Here is a 15,204-nt window from a genome sequence, read left to right on the forward strand (position 1 = left end):
TGTATTCTTACTCACTGAATCTTCTTTCTCTGTTGGTTTCTCTGAATTCACTGTCATTTGTTTTTGTTTTCTCCTTTCTGTTACTACTGGTGATAGACATCTTGGCAATATTATAATACTATCTTTTTTTTTAATAAGGGTAAAGAAGCTGTAGAAGAAATGTATGGCTTATATGCATGTATACCCTTGAGAGGATAAGCGGTTTGGACAATGGATGGATGGATGGATATGCATGTATGTCTAGATGTGTGGTTTGGCTTGTTTGCTCTACTGTATTCACTTTGAGGTCTTCGTATGATTCCATACATGTGCATTTTGTGTATCTGTTGTATAACGATTAGACATTTCTTCTAGCCTTGGTAAACATGGTGTCTTGTTACTTTATTTGATACTGCTTTGCTAACTGCATGTCTATGCTCCTTTCATTCAAATAATAAAAATCTGATCGCAAAAAATAAAATCGCAATACATATCAAATCAGCACCCAAGTGTCATGATAGCATCAAATTGCGAGATAAACAGATAAATATTTTGTCCCAGCCATACTTATTATGCTGTGCTGCAATGTTTATCCTTTGAAGCCTGCAAGGAAGGTCCTCTCAATATAGCCCATCAACTTCATGCCACACAATCTTCAAAGTCATCATCTTCAAAATAATATTTTCAGCATCTTACCTCTTGCACATCCTCTGGGTTCTTCCTGGAGATTATCTGTAACAGAAGAGAGAGAGCTCAAAACTTGAACCCCTCCTTGTGAGTCGTCGCTATACAGTATGTGCAGTAACACGCTGGATATCAGGGACAGCCCCAGTGCTAGTTTCACTGTAAGGAGATTTTGCTGGAGCTGTCACCAGCAAGAGTAGGAGCACAGTTCTGGGTCTGACAATGGGTGCATTATAAAGCCAGTGATGGGAGCCCTGAGTGTAAGAGCGAGACATCACCGCCGTACATAACAAGCAGGATGGCAGGCAAGAAAAGACAGAAAGGTAGCCGAGCTTACAGCCTTGCTGGCCTAAAGGGAATCAACGAATAATGTGCTCATAGCCGTGTAAATGGTCTCCAGGTACTGCTTCAGCCCGTGTTCACAAATCTGTCATATCACAGTCTGTGGAGCAGCCTCAGGATGGGAGCTATGTCTCTTCATTGCATCATCAACACTCGTCATGATGTTAACAGTGGAGTTGTTTGGGATTATTGGTAGGAAATGGAGCCCAGCAGGTCTAAAGATTGAGACTCAAAGACTCAAAGATCATAGGACCATGGGGAGTTTTCTCTTCAGAGAGAGAGAGAGAGAGAGAAAGAGAGACAGAGAGAGAGACACATACACACAGAGACAGACAGATACACACAGAGACAGAGAGAGAGAGAGAGAGAGAGAGAGAGAGAGAGACAGAGAGAGAGAGAAACAGACAGAGAGAGAGAGAGAGAGAAACAGAGACACACACAGAGAGAGGGTGGGAGGCAAAGTGAGACAGAATATGTGTACGTGTGTGTGTGTGATTGTCCTACAGGCTTGGACATTTCTGGCATGCTAAACTAGCGAGTCTGACTTGATAATCTGGACCCTTCGTGTGTCGAGAGAACTCTCCAGCTAGTTGATGCTAACGTCAGCTAACGTCAGTGTTTTTCAAATTTAACGTTACACTCGCAGTTAGAGCCACACAGTATTAGCTAAATCTCCCCGCCTTAAAACCCACTCTTTATGTCCTCAACACCTGTCTGTCATATACGTATAATACCGAGTGGCTAACTCGTTAATGTCTGTGTTTACCCCTTAACGACACAGGCAGCTCGCTGGTATTGTTTGGGTCGGGTCAAGTAAGGTTAGCTAATGTTAGCTAAGTTAGCACGTCTAAACAAACAGCCCTAGTTTACAGCTTTGTCTAATTTGGATGCAGGGGTTAAATACAAAAGCAGCATTTATCAAATATGTCAGCATTGTGATGTTAATGAAGAGGACTTGCTTCTTGTATCATGTCAGCATCATGTTAGCTTAGCAAGCAAAGCTCAAGCAGTACAGCTAGCTAACAACAACTAGCATGAGCCGAGCTGTCACAGTGGTCCCGTTCCCCACACTTACCCTTGCGGTGACTTTGTACACAGTATATCCTTTCTGGTGCTTTTTAGGTTCCGTGACAGTGTAAAACCGAGCAAGTTCTCCTCTTTCCCGCTGCGATATCATTCTGAGAGTGACAACATTGCCAAAGCCACTAGCCTGCTAGCCTACACATTCATTCAGTGACAGCAGGTGACAGGCAGGCAAGGCGAACTAACCAGCGGGAGCGCCCCCCTGAGGAGAGCCTGCGACATTACCACTCACTTCCCACTCACTGAAACAGAAACAATTAAGTGGAAGTGAATAAATTGATTTATTCATCAATTAATTAAAAAATACTTTCAAGTATTATGAAAAATATTTTTAATTACTTTCAATTCGTTTTTAATTAATTTATAAATTACTGATTTATTGAATAACTCATTTTGTGACTATCAAACAGCTATGAATAAAGTGCAATGGTGTATATGCGATTACGTAACATAACCATAGCCATGGACAATTATCACAGTTTGAATAATAAACAGTTTGAGTAATCTGCAGAGTCATCACCTTTTCAAACCCAGAAAACAATTCACCTGCATGATTCTCCACTGACAAGGGCTAATTCATACTCTCTTCCTCTCTCTCTCTCACCCGAAGTAGCCAACTCTGACTTGTTTTTGCTTTTAATGTAAATGTGGCCAACATTTGTATTTCATGATAAAAATGAAGTAAGAATCTACTGTACAATTGAATGAAAAAATACTTCAGATGTTTCCAAGAACCGCATGCATGCATCAGAATACCACAAATAACAATAATAATAATAGATTTTATTTGTAAAGCACTTTTCATTCGAAAATCTCAAAGTGCTACAGGTAAAAAACAAGTAAAGAAAATAGAAAACAGTAAATATCAGCAAGATTAAAAACTCGGAGATGGAGAAGCGGCGAACAAACAGACGCCAGCGTCTTCTCCTCTCTCCTACCCCTAACAATTAAAAGCCTTCCTAAATAAGAAGGTTTTCAGGCCCAATTACCAGTTTATACTAAAACAATAATGTAAAAAATAAAACAATCAAAACAATGTGTGTGCCCTCTTTGATCAATATAGCTGTGAATGGATTCTGCTGCTGGCACTTCACATCAGTGCAGCCCAGAGTAGCAACAGTCCGGTCAGGGTCACAGCCCAGGACGTGCTGAGTCTCCCAGAGGCTCTCCCAAAAGTTGGGTTGCTATTTGGGGCAGAAGTGGCTTCCATCATCTGACAATTGACAGACGGTGTTTTCATCATATCCATCATTGTGCCTTTTGGGTACCATGACATGTTACTCTGTGAGAAAGGATAAAGGGATTATGGATACATAGGGCAGATATCCAACAAATGCCAATAAAGCTTCAGCTGTAAACCACCAGTAGGAAGATAATCTAGAAAAACAAATTAGAATTGGAAAGGAGTTCAAAGTGAGTTCAAAATTCAAAGCGAGTGATTTTGAAAGACATTCCTTTAAAAAAAAAAAACCCTGAAGAAATGGGTTTGAACAGTTATCAAGAGGCATATTTGACAGTATTATAGACCTGGACATATTATAGGCCTATTATAGACCTAGCTCTGAGCATTCTTGGTGGGAAATCAAAGTAACTGCTCATTTTTCTCTTGAGAGGCTTCAGTACTGTCATGACCTTCAATCAGGTGCCGAAGGCAGGAGACTGTAGGCACTTACATGGACATCAGAGACAACCTGAATTTGTGGTATGGACTTCAGCAAGCCCTCATACATAGTGATAGGATCCTGGTCTGACGTTTGTATCTCCTCAAGCAGTCTAGAATCAAACAAACTGTCAGTGAATATACAGTATCAAGACAAAGCTGTGGGATAAAAAGATGCACTTTAAAATCAGCGGATGTACGTACACTTGAGCTAGAATGAATCTCAATGGAATCGTCAGTGGAAATATAACATGAAAAGGATTGCATTGCATCTTACTGGCTGTCTGCCATGTCTGACAGATGTGTGGTCGGGTGGCTCCAACAAGTATCGATGTTGTTTGCAGGGTAGTAGAATAAGAAGGCCAGACACATCTCATCAGTAGTTGCCAACCCCATCTGTCAAAGAGGAAAGAATGAAAGGGCTTCTGCTGGTTTGTGATAACCACCTTAATCCACTCAAAGGTTTAAGGTTTGATCTTTTTTTGTTATTAACTGGCAACATTTTTACACCGTTTTAAGAGTGTTAGTTGGGGGGAAGTCCACCTCATGACATTTTTCACAACTGGGGGAACTATCCCTTTATATTCTAGTACCATGTGCACCATTTCTTCTAAACAATAAAGCTTCTTTCAAATTGTCCAGTCATGAAGCTATGTGTGTTGGTGGTAGTCTTCATAGTCCTTTGAGTGCCTTCTCTTCTATAGCTAAAATTGGCTCAAAACACCAATAATTTCCACTTTTTACTATAAGCTTGAAAATTCACTCAGACAATACATTTTTCAGTAAATGTATTTTGTCAAGCGAGATGCTGAAGATACGGCACTTCTTGTTCTTTCATCCCTGAAGGCTAGACACGTCTATATATTTCCATCATTGTATATTTCCAAAAAAAAAAAAAGAAAAGAAAAGAAAAGAAGTTCATATGTACCAACCTTTGTGTCTCCTGTGCGATTGACAGTGTTGTAGGTGCACTCCACAACAATGTTGTCACCCTGCAGGAGAAGACAAGTCATGTCACAGCATTGTTTTTGATAAGTCTAGCTGGCAACAGCTAAATAATGATTTATGCTGGGTTAATTCTCCTGTCAGTGCCCTTGACAGAGGAACTGGAGTGGGTCCGCGGGCGCTGCACAGTGGCTGCCCACTGTTCCTAACAGTTAGGATGGGTTACATACAAGACAAATTTCCACAAATACACACACACACACACATACACACACACACACACACACAAACACACTCACATATACATATATATATATATATATATATATATATATATATATGTATATATATATATAATTTGAGGTTCATATAAGGTTCACCTGCTTGATGGTCTTGATGTTTCCCAAGTTGGTGATCTGCTGCATCTCAAAGTTGTAGTTCTCATTCAAGGCCAAGAAATCAATCTGTGTTCCATTTCTACAGAGGCCAACACACACATGAGATATCAGAAACGCTGCATCAGTCAAAAGTAGTGGAACATCATGAATGGAAAATCATTTCTGCTGTAGATTCATTAAGTGGCATTTCATATGTACTCTCATTTTTGAATTAGTAAGTTTTACTCCTTTGCAGCAAAAGTGTTATATTGGCTAGTATCTTCAATAATTTCCATAATGTACTTTGACATACGATTTTCTATGAGAGGGTGTTGGAGAAATACTCCCCCTCTAGATAGATGGGTAATGTATATCTTATTTTGATATGAAATACTGGTCAGGTCTCTTTCTCTTGTACCTGAACTCTGACTTGTGCTTGGTTTTAATAACAGCGACTAACTTATTCATTCAAGACAACAATGCAAATAATAAAATAATCATAATGACAATAGCTCTGTCAGGAAGTGGACATGGGACCCAGTTTATGATTCAGAATTAGGATCCAAAAAAGATACACAGATCTTTCTTACAGATGATGAATCTGATAATTCACCAGCATGATTCTCCACCATAGACCAGTCTTTTTCTTTCTTACCTGAAGTGGCCCACTCTGACCTTCCTCCCTGCTAAGTGGGTGTGTAACTCCAAGGCGAACACATGCAGGTCAGGCACAGGGGCGTCCTCAAGCTGGGGTTGGGGAGCACAAGAAAGGGGACCAGAATAAACAAAGGCAGAATTCCTCTTTCCAGAAATCATTGCCACTTTTCCAACTCCACATGGAACCCCTACATACCTTGGAAAAGAGAGAGGTATTGCACATGCCGTAGGTGTGGAACTGAGTAGCATTTGCAGGGATGCTGTAGTCCAAATTACCCTGCAGCAGCAAGCCTGTGGTCAGGACACTGGCATCATGCTGCCTAAGCTGCGCTGTGTAGTACAACCTCAGTCCTGAGCTGTCCCTCCTGCCTGCACAGGGATACAGCAATGCATGAAATGTAGTATTACTTTATCTTCATTATTATCATTATATGTATTTATTATGTTGTAGACCGTATTATCCATTTTTTTAATCATTATGATTCTTTTATGATTGACTGCTAATCCATTAGATCTGATTTTGGGAAGTTTGTTCTGTAAAATCCTTTGAGACATGCTTGTGATGAATATATATAAATAAACTTGTCCTGACTTGAATAGTATCTTGAGTAAAAATAAAACAAAAAAACAATCAAAGTTTACTATGAGGCAGAATTTTCTGGCAGCATTATAAAACATGCTGGATTTGCAACACTGGCTAAAGTGTAACTAATGACTAATTTATTAATCATTTACTTTTCAGCGCCACAACTCAAAAGGTAGGCTTTAGCTCTCAAATAAAAGCATGAAGTGTGTGTTTACTGTACCTTCCTCTCTGGCTGGGTTATTGTAGTGGATTTCCAGCCTGTAAAATGTATCACCACTCTCACCTCCCACAGGAATGCCAGCATTCTCTGGAAACTCGTACACCTGAGATTGTGAAATTTCAGGGTTTCGGGGATTAATGGTGCACCAGCATGAGCACAATGCAGACTTGAACAGGTTTTCCCACCACAGAAAGACCAACAATTGAATATAACAATTCAGAGACCTGTAAGTGATGCAGAACTGGTTTTGCTGAGGCAGCAAATTTGCTGAACGGCCTAAAAATTGGAAAGTGGAAAGTGTCTTGAAAATATAAGCCGGTGGAGTAATGAATCAGCTACATCTGTCCCTCTCTCACTCACCCCTCCTCCCACTGCCCAGGCGGCCACCACTCGGAAGCAGTGGTCCCCTGTGTCGCCTCTGTAGCACGGCCCGTTGTAGGTTTCATTCACAAAGGAAGGGCACCCATACAGCAGCATGTGATGAACAATATCATGGTGCTCAATAATTGGCTCAATCTGAGTGAAAGTAAGAGAAGGGATAGGTTTAGAAGAAATGAAGAATGGAAAACACAAATTCTCAATCCTGCTAAAAAGTCAGATATGTATTTACGAGACCTTCCTTTTTGAATTGAGGAGCTAGTTTGGAATTAGATTATGTCTACTTTTGCACAGTCAGAAATGAAGAGGCTGCAGGCTGGTCATCATCAATCAGACCTTTAACTTATAACCTCTTAAATACTTGAAACTGTCACAGCTTTGTTCAACTGTTTTTTTTTTTAACGGCTAGTGTAAATGTCATTATTAGTGATGGTTATAACACTCATAGTTGCATTGCATCCTGTACAAAAAGGTTGGGTGGTCCTCTCTCTCTGGGAGGCATGATTTGAATATGCATTTATTTATTAACAAAGCCCTTACTGGAAAGCTGCCTTCATATATTTCTTCCTTGCTGGTCCGTTCCACCAGGTGCCGTTATCACTAGGTCTAATGATTGACTCACACATTGAGTTCATCTGCTCAATGTCTGCTTAATGATTTTCAAGTTTAAATAAAGACACAAGTACATAAAAATGCCTGTAGCTCTGACCGTCTAGGTATGTTGATTTGAATGGGAAATACTGCTCTGCTCCATTCACAATCTGTGATGATGACAGTGGAAACTGGGTAAAACTGGGTGAATTACCCGATATATGTGATGTTTTCCCTTCAGCTTTGGTAACTTCATGACCATGCAGTGGTAGTGCGTATGGGTGGCAGGGATGTTGATCTGCAATAAGATATGTAAATAAAGCATGTTAGATCTTTCATGTCATTCTTTTGTATCACCATCAACACTGATACTGATACATGCTTTAATCTCAATTGTACAAAACTTTTGTTTATATTATTGGCATGAGTAAAAGTTGTAATACACTGTAGTTCCTCTTTCAGAATAGTCTATGTTAACCAACTGGGGGTCAGGTTGTTCGACTGGCTCCCAGTACCAGGTAAGAAAATGAGTTAGAGTCAAAAATGTATTCAAATGTAATGTCACATGATCATTCTTACATTGTCCACAGTGATAGTGAGATAGTCGGTGCTTGGCAAGGTGATCCTGGGCATGTAGTTCAGCAGGTTGATCTCCTTGGTGCCTCTGCGCTTCCCGTGGTAATTAAGCTCATCATTTGTTCCATAGGCATAGATCAGCTTAATGGGGCGAGCCTGTGGGGAAGATGGCGGAAGACGGTTGAGCCATTTTTGGACCTGTGGTAGTCAACAAGTCTACAAATATGATACAAAAGCACAAAATCTGTCTTTCACTGGGAAAAAAGAAAATTAGCCTAATACTGTATGGTATGGATTATTTCAGAACAATTTCCACTGGATTTTCTTATGTATCCTAAACTAATTTGCAGTCTAATGTATCATACTATAGCACTAATATAGCCGCTAGTTTTATAAGAAAACAAAATTCAACTTCGTAATTTACAAAAAAAAAAAAATCTATGCTGTAAGTATGTTAATTTAAATTAATTTCAGCAATTGCTTATCAGTGAAAACTCTCTTCCCACAACCCACCCGCTGATCCAAAACTAGTCTTCAAACATCATGCGAGTACAAAATGTAAGTGGAGCTGTTAAGAAACTCCTGTTTATTGTGTTGTGACTTCATAGTTCTCAGTTTTCATCAGCAAAATGCTATAGTGTTTCAAATATGTTCTTTGTGTTTTAGCTGTTGTGCTCACTGTCTGAATGCACACCGTTGGAAACTTGAGCTTGACATAAAGAATTGGGGTTAACAACACAAAAGAGAATAGCATTACAACAGCAAGGGCAGGGTATAGGAGAATTTGAGCTTTTAGCTTGGTGTGAAAATCCATCATCTAAAACTTTGAACAAACCAACATTAAACAAGGAAATCATTGTTACCAAAGCAGCCCACAGCCTCCTAGAGCGAAAAACACTCAACCTCACAATCCTGAGAAAAATGGTTCAGTTGTTTTCCTCACAAATCTTTCATGAAGTCTAAACTTGCCACAAGATGAACTCTGTAATAGCACTCTCTATTTTAGTATGGGAGATCCATCACTGCACACTTAATGAAAAGATTGGATCATCATCATACACTGAATTTTATTCATCTATAAAGCTAAAATTGGCAAATTTCCTGACTACCTCTGCGCTCAGATTAATTTTTATTGTAACAGCTATGGTGCCAGATCTCAGGATTGTCTAATTTTATTTATGCCTCAAGTAAAAACAGAATTGGGCAATTAAAAAAAAAAAAAAAAATTCTCCACAGAAGGAATGATTTGTGAACTACTTTGAAATTAGCATACCCTCTTTCAATTGATGCTTTTAAGACCCTTGTATCTGATATCTTTTTTTAGTATCGTTTGTTTCCTGTGAATCTGGCATGGTTGGTTTCTGTTAAATAAGTAACTTTTGTCGTTTTTTTACTGATTGATTTAGGTCTATTTTAATGTTTCATATTTTATAAATGCTTCTATAGCACTCAAGTCTCCCCTGTAAATGAGATCTTGATCTCAGTGAGATCACCTGCCTAAATAAATGTTTGAAGGAAAAGCCTCCAGTTGCCAGGTTGAGCCCCTTAGATGAAAGAAAAACTTTTTCACAAACTTTCAACATTTTTTCTTCTTCAGTGTTGATCAAATTTTATGCATGAGGTGTGTCACGTGCAATGTGAGGATAACCTTTGATTACTATTCACAGCTTTGCAGCAGACACAGAGAATAATTCAGCATCTCACAGTGATATGGAAGTCATCGTCATCACATGACTGAATGGCCCTCTGAAATGTCATGGTGGTTTGACCTTCAATCTCAGTCAGAGACAGGAGAGTGTAGTTCTGCTGCTTGTCCACCACAGGCAGAATGTTTCCAGTGGCATGGCGATCCTGATGGACAAAAAGACAAACATTTTGAAGGACGTGAAGCCTGGATAATGGCCTGGTATGATAGCCCCTGAGCTACAGAGAATTTATTGAAGGATAGCCCCTTGAAATGGACCATCTCATTTTCAACTGGGTCCTAAACCACAAATTCACAATGAAATACATCAGGAAAAAACACCAAAACATACAACATACTGTATATAGAGGCTCTGCATTGCCTCATCTCACAGCTAGCCCCTCCACTCCCACCCTCATCCTATATCACCTGTGCATAGACAGAATTACATACACAACAAGCAGGGTTATTACGATTCATGCATTATACTGATGCATTGAATCATCTTCAATGATGAGCTAAAAGACATAAACATAATGAACTGCTGACTTGAATTGTAAAGCTTTATTGTCCGTTACATTTACATTAAATGGAAACGGATCTTTGGCAAGCATTACACTTTTACAAACATTATGACACTAAAAACAACAAACATAAAAAACATGTAACCCTATAAAACAATAGAATATTTTAGCAGCAATGCTCATGGGAGGCAGTGAGGGTCATTTCAGAAAGGATGCTATATAAATGAATTTTCATAGCCCTGCAGCCCTGCCTCCTGGCTAATGGCACTTTCAGTCTCCAGACTGATGGCATTAGCTGTAATGGTGGGTGTCATCACTGTGTGAATTTTATTTATTTATTTATTTATTTATTCATTCATTTCTTGTTTGTATGTTTGTATGTTTGTTTGTTTGTTTGTTTGTTTGTAAGGGCCTGATCATATTGCTGTTGAAGGTGCAGCTGGTTGAATCATTTGACCAGCCTGGGTGTGCTTGTTCTTGTTCTTGACTGTGAGGTTCTCATGCCATAAGGTTATGCTAAATGTGAGAAAACATTTACACCATGGTTAATGTGTATTTGTTGATGTTGAAACTCCTGAGTTTAATGATGGGAGCGAGAGCTGCCTTGTCTTCTTGTATATGTAATTGGTGTTGCTCTTGGTAAGGTGCTTGATGCTCTGGGAGTATGGGGCTAGTGGCATATTTCATACTGGTAACGAGGGCCATGTCATCTGCATATTTGATTAGGGAGAGCTATAGCTCCTATTATGCCTCACGTCATTTGTGTATTGAGAACAGGAGAGGACATAGAGTGCAGCCCTGTGGAACACCAGTATTCAGGACCAGGCAGTCGGACATGATGTTGTCCATACCGACCCTCTGGGGCCTCAAAACCCCCCTGATCCGCAGGACTAGGCACTGAGGTAACACACGGGTCACAGGAGTAAGTGGGGCTGGACTGTGTTGAAGGCAAATGAGAAATCCCTAATAAGTACACACTTTGGCCTGACTATATGAAATTCTTGAGTGCTTGAATTGAATCATTAAAGATTTTTTTCAATAATATAGCAATGAATTGCAACTTTTTTTTTGTAAATAATGCTTTGTAGAATATGTACTTCTGTTGTCTGTTTTTTTTTTTTTTTTTTTTCACAAATTTATGGATATACAAGTTTGCCTACAAGTAAATTCAATATTTGACCTGAATCTTGGCTTACAAACAAAATTAAGTAAAATAACTGAATAACCAACTTGTGAATCGAAAATTGAACTGAATCTCTATTGAGCCAAATATCAAGCAAATGCCAGAAATCCTTAAAATAAATAAACCAGTCTTACATAGCCAATGGATATTGTGAAACAACAATGGGATTAAAAATGCATATAGGCATCAGGAGATAGGAAAAACATTTGAATAAAGCAACTGAACAAACATTTTGTGTGTGTGTGTGTGTGAGTGTGAGTGTGGGAGGACAGATGAGCTCAGACGGGGAATTGGTTGCAGTGGATTATTGATATATCACACAAAGATATTTAAAAAAAATGATATCCTTCTTGCCTACAGCAGTCAAAGTATGCTGGAAATGTATGCATGTAAGCCTAAATATATCCTATCTAGCGGTGGGTTTACCGTGAAGTAGGCTCCACCGGGTCCAATTCCTCCCATGACAATATCTGCCCCTTCCATGCCGCCGTTTGGGCTGAAGCCCAGGCTCACCCACCCTGTTGACTTGATGCTCAGAGAGAAGGTGATGGTTCCCTGGGCGTCGTTGAAGCCCCACTTCAGGCTGACATTACGGTCCGGATCTAGGTACTCCATGAAGGGCAAAACAGAGTCATTCAGTGCTCCTGCTCCTGTTGGCCGGGCCAGGAACAGGGAGAGGAGCAGAAGCAGAGCATGCATACTGCCCCAGTAACCTCAAAGATCCTCAGACTGAGCAAACTGGCTCCAGGACAGCCAAGCACACTAACACCACCCTCCCAGTCACACACACAGACACACACACTCACACACCTGCTGGGTTAGATAAGTACAAGTGACAGGCTCAGTGCTGGCTAATTCACCGACACCGTTGTAGAACGACAGGCACAACATTCCCTACTGAAAACATATTCAGAAACCTGACTTCAGTGTCACTCAAAGACTTAAGCAAAACATTAAAGCGTTGCATCTGCGGCTGTGGGCTTGACCTACCTGTGTCTTCTGTAGCTGGCTCCTCCCTCGCTGATACGAACCTGTTCCACCGGTTCTGGTCCATTGATAGACAAATAAGACCTCTGCTGGACTCTGGACACTGGGAGGTGAAAGGGAGACAGGAGGGAGGAAGGGGTCCAAAATATTCCCATCTGAAAGAATGTTAGATTTGTGATGGTTTTATTTATTGCAACACTGCATGAAATCAAAGGCAGACTAAGCAGTCTCAAAGCCGAGGGCACCAGACCTTGTTATGATGTGGTAAAGAATGATGAATGCCAATCAGTTTTCAAATGAACAGAACTCCGAAGTCTATTACCCCACCATGACCCAAAATATAAGAGCAGTTCTCTCTACTGTTTATGTTTTTCTGTAAATCAGACACAAAACATCAGATTCAAGACTGGTATTTCAAAGTGTTACATTACATGTATGGGTGATTAGTCTTGGCATGAACCTGAGGGGTTTTACCCTTCCTCAAACTCAATCTTATTAGTAAATATGGTGGTGTGCCCTCGCATTTCAAACTGCATGGTCCGCCTTTAAAAGAGTGGCCAAAGAAATGCATTTTTTAGCTTGCTTTAGTGAGTGTGGTCAGGATCTCTCCTTAAGGCTTATATTTCTTCTCAAGTTTCAGTTCTGATAGCATGTCAGATTAATTTAGTTGTGTACAGAGAGATGTGGAAAGAAAGACAAAAGAAATAGTGGGGACTGACATGTAAGAACAGTTAAATGTAGGGTTCAAATTCGCTTTTTTAGTTTAGTGAAACCACCAGGAGGCCTGATTTAGTTTCTTGAGGTGCATGTTTTGGCATTCGGTGTGTTGATGTGGACTCTGGGAGGTACTATAAAGTGTCTTGCCCAAAAGAACTGACTTACTTGAGCTGTTAATGGTGTCCTCATTCACATAACACTGTATGCTCATAGATAGCCTATGTCCTGTGTTATCGGTCCTAATCAAAAAATGGTTCCATGACAAATCAGCTTTACAATTGTGTATCATCACAAGTCCCAACACACTTTATATCAGAGAAATTTAAAACAAGTAAAATACAGCTCATGTCCCAGATAATATGATGTATTATTGTCGCAATATTATAATATTATTTACTAGCTATATGGCCAGTGTGTGAAGAATGGAAGATTATATGAGTTTGGACAAGCTAGACTATTTAGGCCAAACTTAAAAAAATGAATTGGCAGCCAGTGGAGTGACGCTAAAACTTTTGTTATGTGTGACATGTGTCCTGGTTAGCTGTACTGCCTGGAGGATCTCCCACCAAACTCAAGTACAAGACAGGGAGAGGGACGGGAGGTGGGAGGTTGGCCCTGACGCCACCTCAGGTCTCCCCACTGGAAGTCAGAGAGAGGTGGAGGATCAGTCCAATAAAAAAAAAAAAAGCACACCTCTAACTTTGTGCAGTACAAGTCAAACCAACCATACCATAGAAAGCTACCAAACAAAACCATTATTCATTCATAATCCAGTGAATATATAATTTCAATGACATATTGTTGCATTTTTTCTGGTTTGTGCAAAATCATACTAAAATTGCAAGCAAGCATACTAAAATACTAAAGCATACTAAAATTTGTTTCTGTTTAACTTTGTTACTTCTTTTTGATATTTAAGAGTCTGATTTTGTATATATTTCTATATTTATACAGTTGTAAATGTTGGGATTATTCATTTGCATTCTTCCAAATATTTCAATGGTGCTTGGTTTGGGGAGCAGGGTGGGCCGTTCACTCAGGGTACCATGCAAGCCAGTTCCGCCCCTGGCTACCCGTCTTGCCAACCAGACCTAATGGAATGGAACCATAATTAAAGTCAATAGTAATACCCATGTGAACCTGCGATTATGTCAAAATTACTGCTGTGAAAAGGGACTGAAGACTTTTTCCATGGCAGTCATATTGACGTGAAGTAACAGGGAAACACGGTCAGTGACGGTCAATGACAGCCTTTCCAGTTAAGCAACATGCACGGTGGTGGGACCCTGGCTCTGCTTGGCCTAAATGGAGCAGACACTTCATCAGTATCACTAGTGACACCTGTGTTTACCAGCTATCTGTTGGGTAGGATTTATGTATGTGAGTGATATCTCTTTGACTACAATTTGAAATGCCATGACAAGTCAATATGGTGCACTTGTTTAGTTATGACTGACCTAATAATCATTTTATGGGAAGTTGAAGCTACAAGCAAAGCTTTAGGTTGCCTTTTAGTTATTTCACTTTTCATTAATGTTACTCTAAGACTCCTGTTAGTTTCTCGAACTCCTTGAGGAAGTAATCAAAGGCTACTAGTTGGCCTGAGACGCTTAATGAAACTTCCCACGCTTAACTTACTTTCCAAATTACATGTAACACCATATTTTATCCAGCAGAGGGCGACTTCAGCCTAAGAACCGCGGGGTTTCTGCCTGTGGGCCAGCTGTGCGCTGCAGGGTAAATGTATGTACAGTGACGGTGGACGCAGTCAATTTTGTAACCATGACGAAACACGGGCCACGCTGCTCAGGCTGAGGTGAAAACCTAAACCTCCCATGTGAACTTTATTACCTAGGCTACAATAAAGCTGCTGAGTAGACAGAATAGGGACATTTTTGATAAGATTATTTTAAACACCAATGGTGTATGCCATTGGTGTTTACTCTTTTTTATAATCTATATCCTCTCTGTCTTACTTTTTAATAATTTTAATATTTTTTTTTTTATTTTTTTTTTGCAATATGTACTATT

At 39.8% G+C, this 15,204-nt stretch overlaps 2 protein-coding genes across 3 annotated transcripts in view; both read right to left on the reverse strand.

The window, feature by feature from the left end:
* The window catches only part of rps6kc1 (ribosomal protein S6 kinase polypeptide 1), a 39,550-nt gene extending 37,280 nt beyond the window's left edge, over positions 1-2,270 (reverse strand). For both annotated transcript variants that reach the window (XM_030046963.1, XM_030046962.1), the window contains exons 1-2: positions 2,081-2,270; positions 676-711 (exon numbers count right to left, since the gene is read on the reverse strand). In XM_030046963.1, coding sequence (XP_029902823.1) covers positions 676-711; positions 2,081-2,182 — 138 coding nt within the window. In that variant the 5' untranslated portion in view covers positions 2,183-2,270. The remainder of the gene's footprint in view (positions 1-675; positions 712-2,080) is intronic.
* A 564-nt stretch (positions 2,271-2,834) lies between these two features.
* Positions 2,835-12,230, reverse strand: moxd1l (monooxygenase, DBH-like 1, like). The gene is made up of 13 exons (XM_030047370.1): positions 11,896-12,230; positions 9,783-9,929; positions 8,082-8,234; positions 7,717-7,800; positions 6,894-7,049; positions 6,534-6,636; positions 5,924-6,096; positions 5,726-5,817; positions 5,074-5,170; positions 4,681-4,740; positions 4,026-4,144; positions 3,762-3,861; positions 2,835-3,370 (listed from the first exon to the last, which is right to left on the reverse strand). The coding sequence occupies exons 1-13, from the start codon at positions 12,166-12,168 to the stop codon at positions 3,179-3,181; spliced, it is 1,749 nt and encodes a 582-aa protein (XP_029903230.1). The 5' UTR covers positions 12,169-12,230; the 3' UTR covers positions 2,835-3,178.
* Positions 12,231-15,204: the final 2,974 nt, after the last annotated feature.

Source organism: Myripristis murdjan, chromosome 24 (assembly GCF_902150065.1).
Source record: "Myripristis murdjan chromosome 24, fMyrMur1.1, whole genome shotgun sequence".
NCBI lineage: Eukaryota > Metazoa > Chordata > Actinopteri > Holocentriformes > Holocentridae > Myripristis > Myripristis murdjan.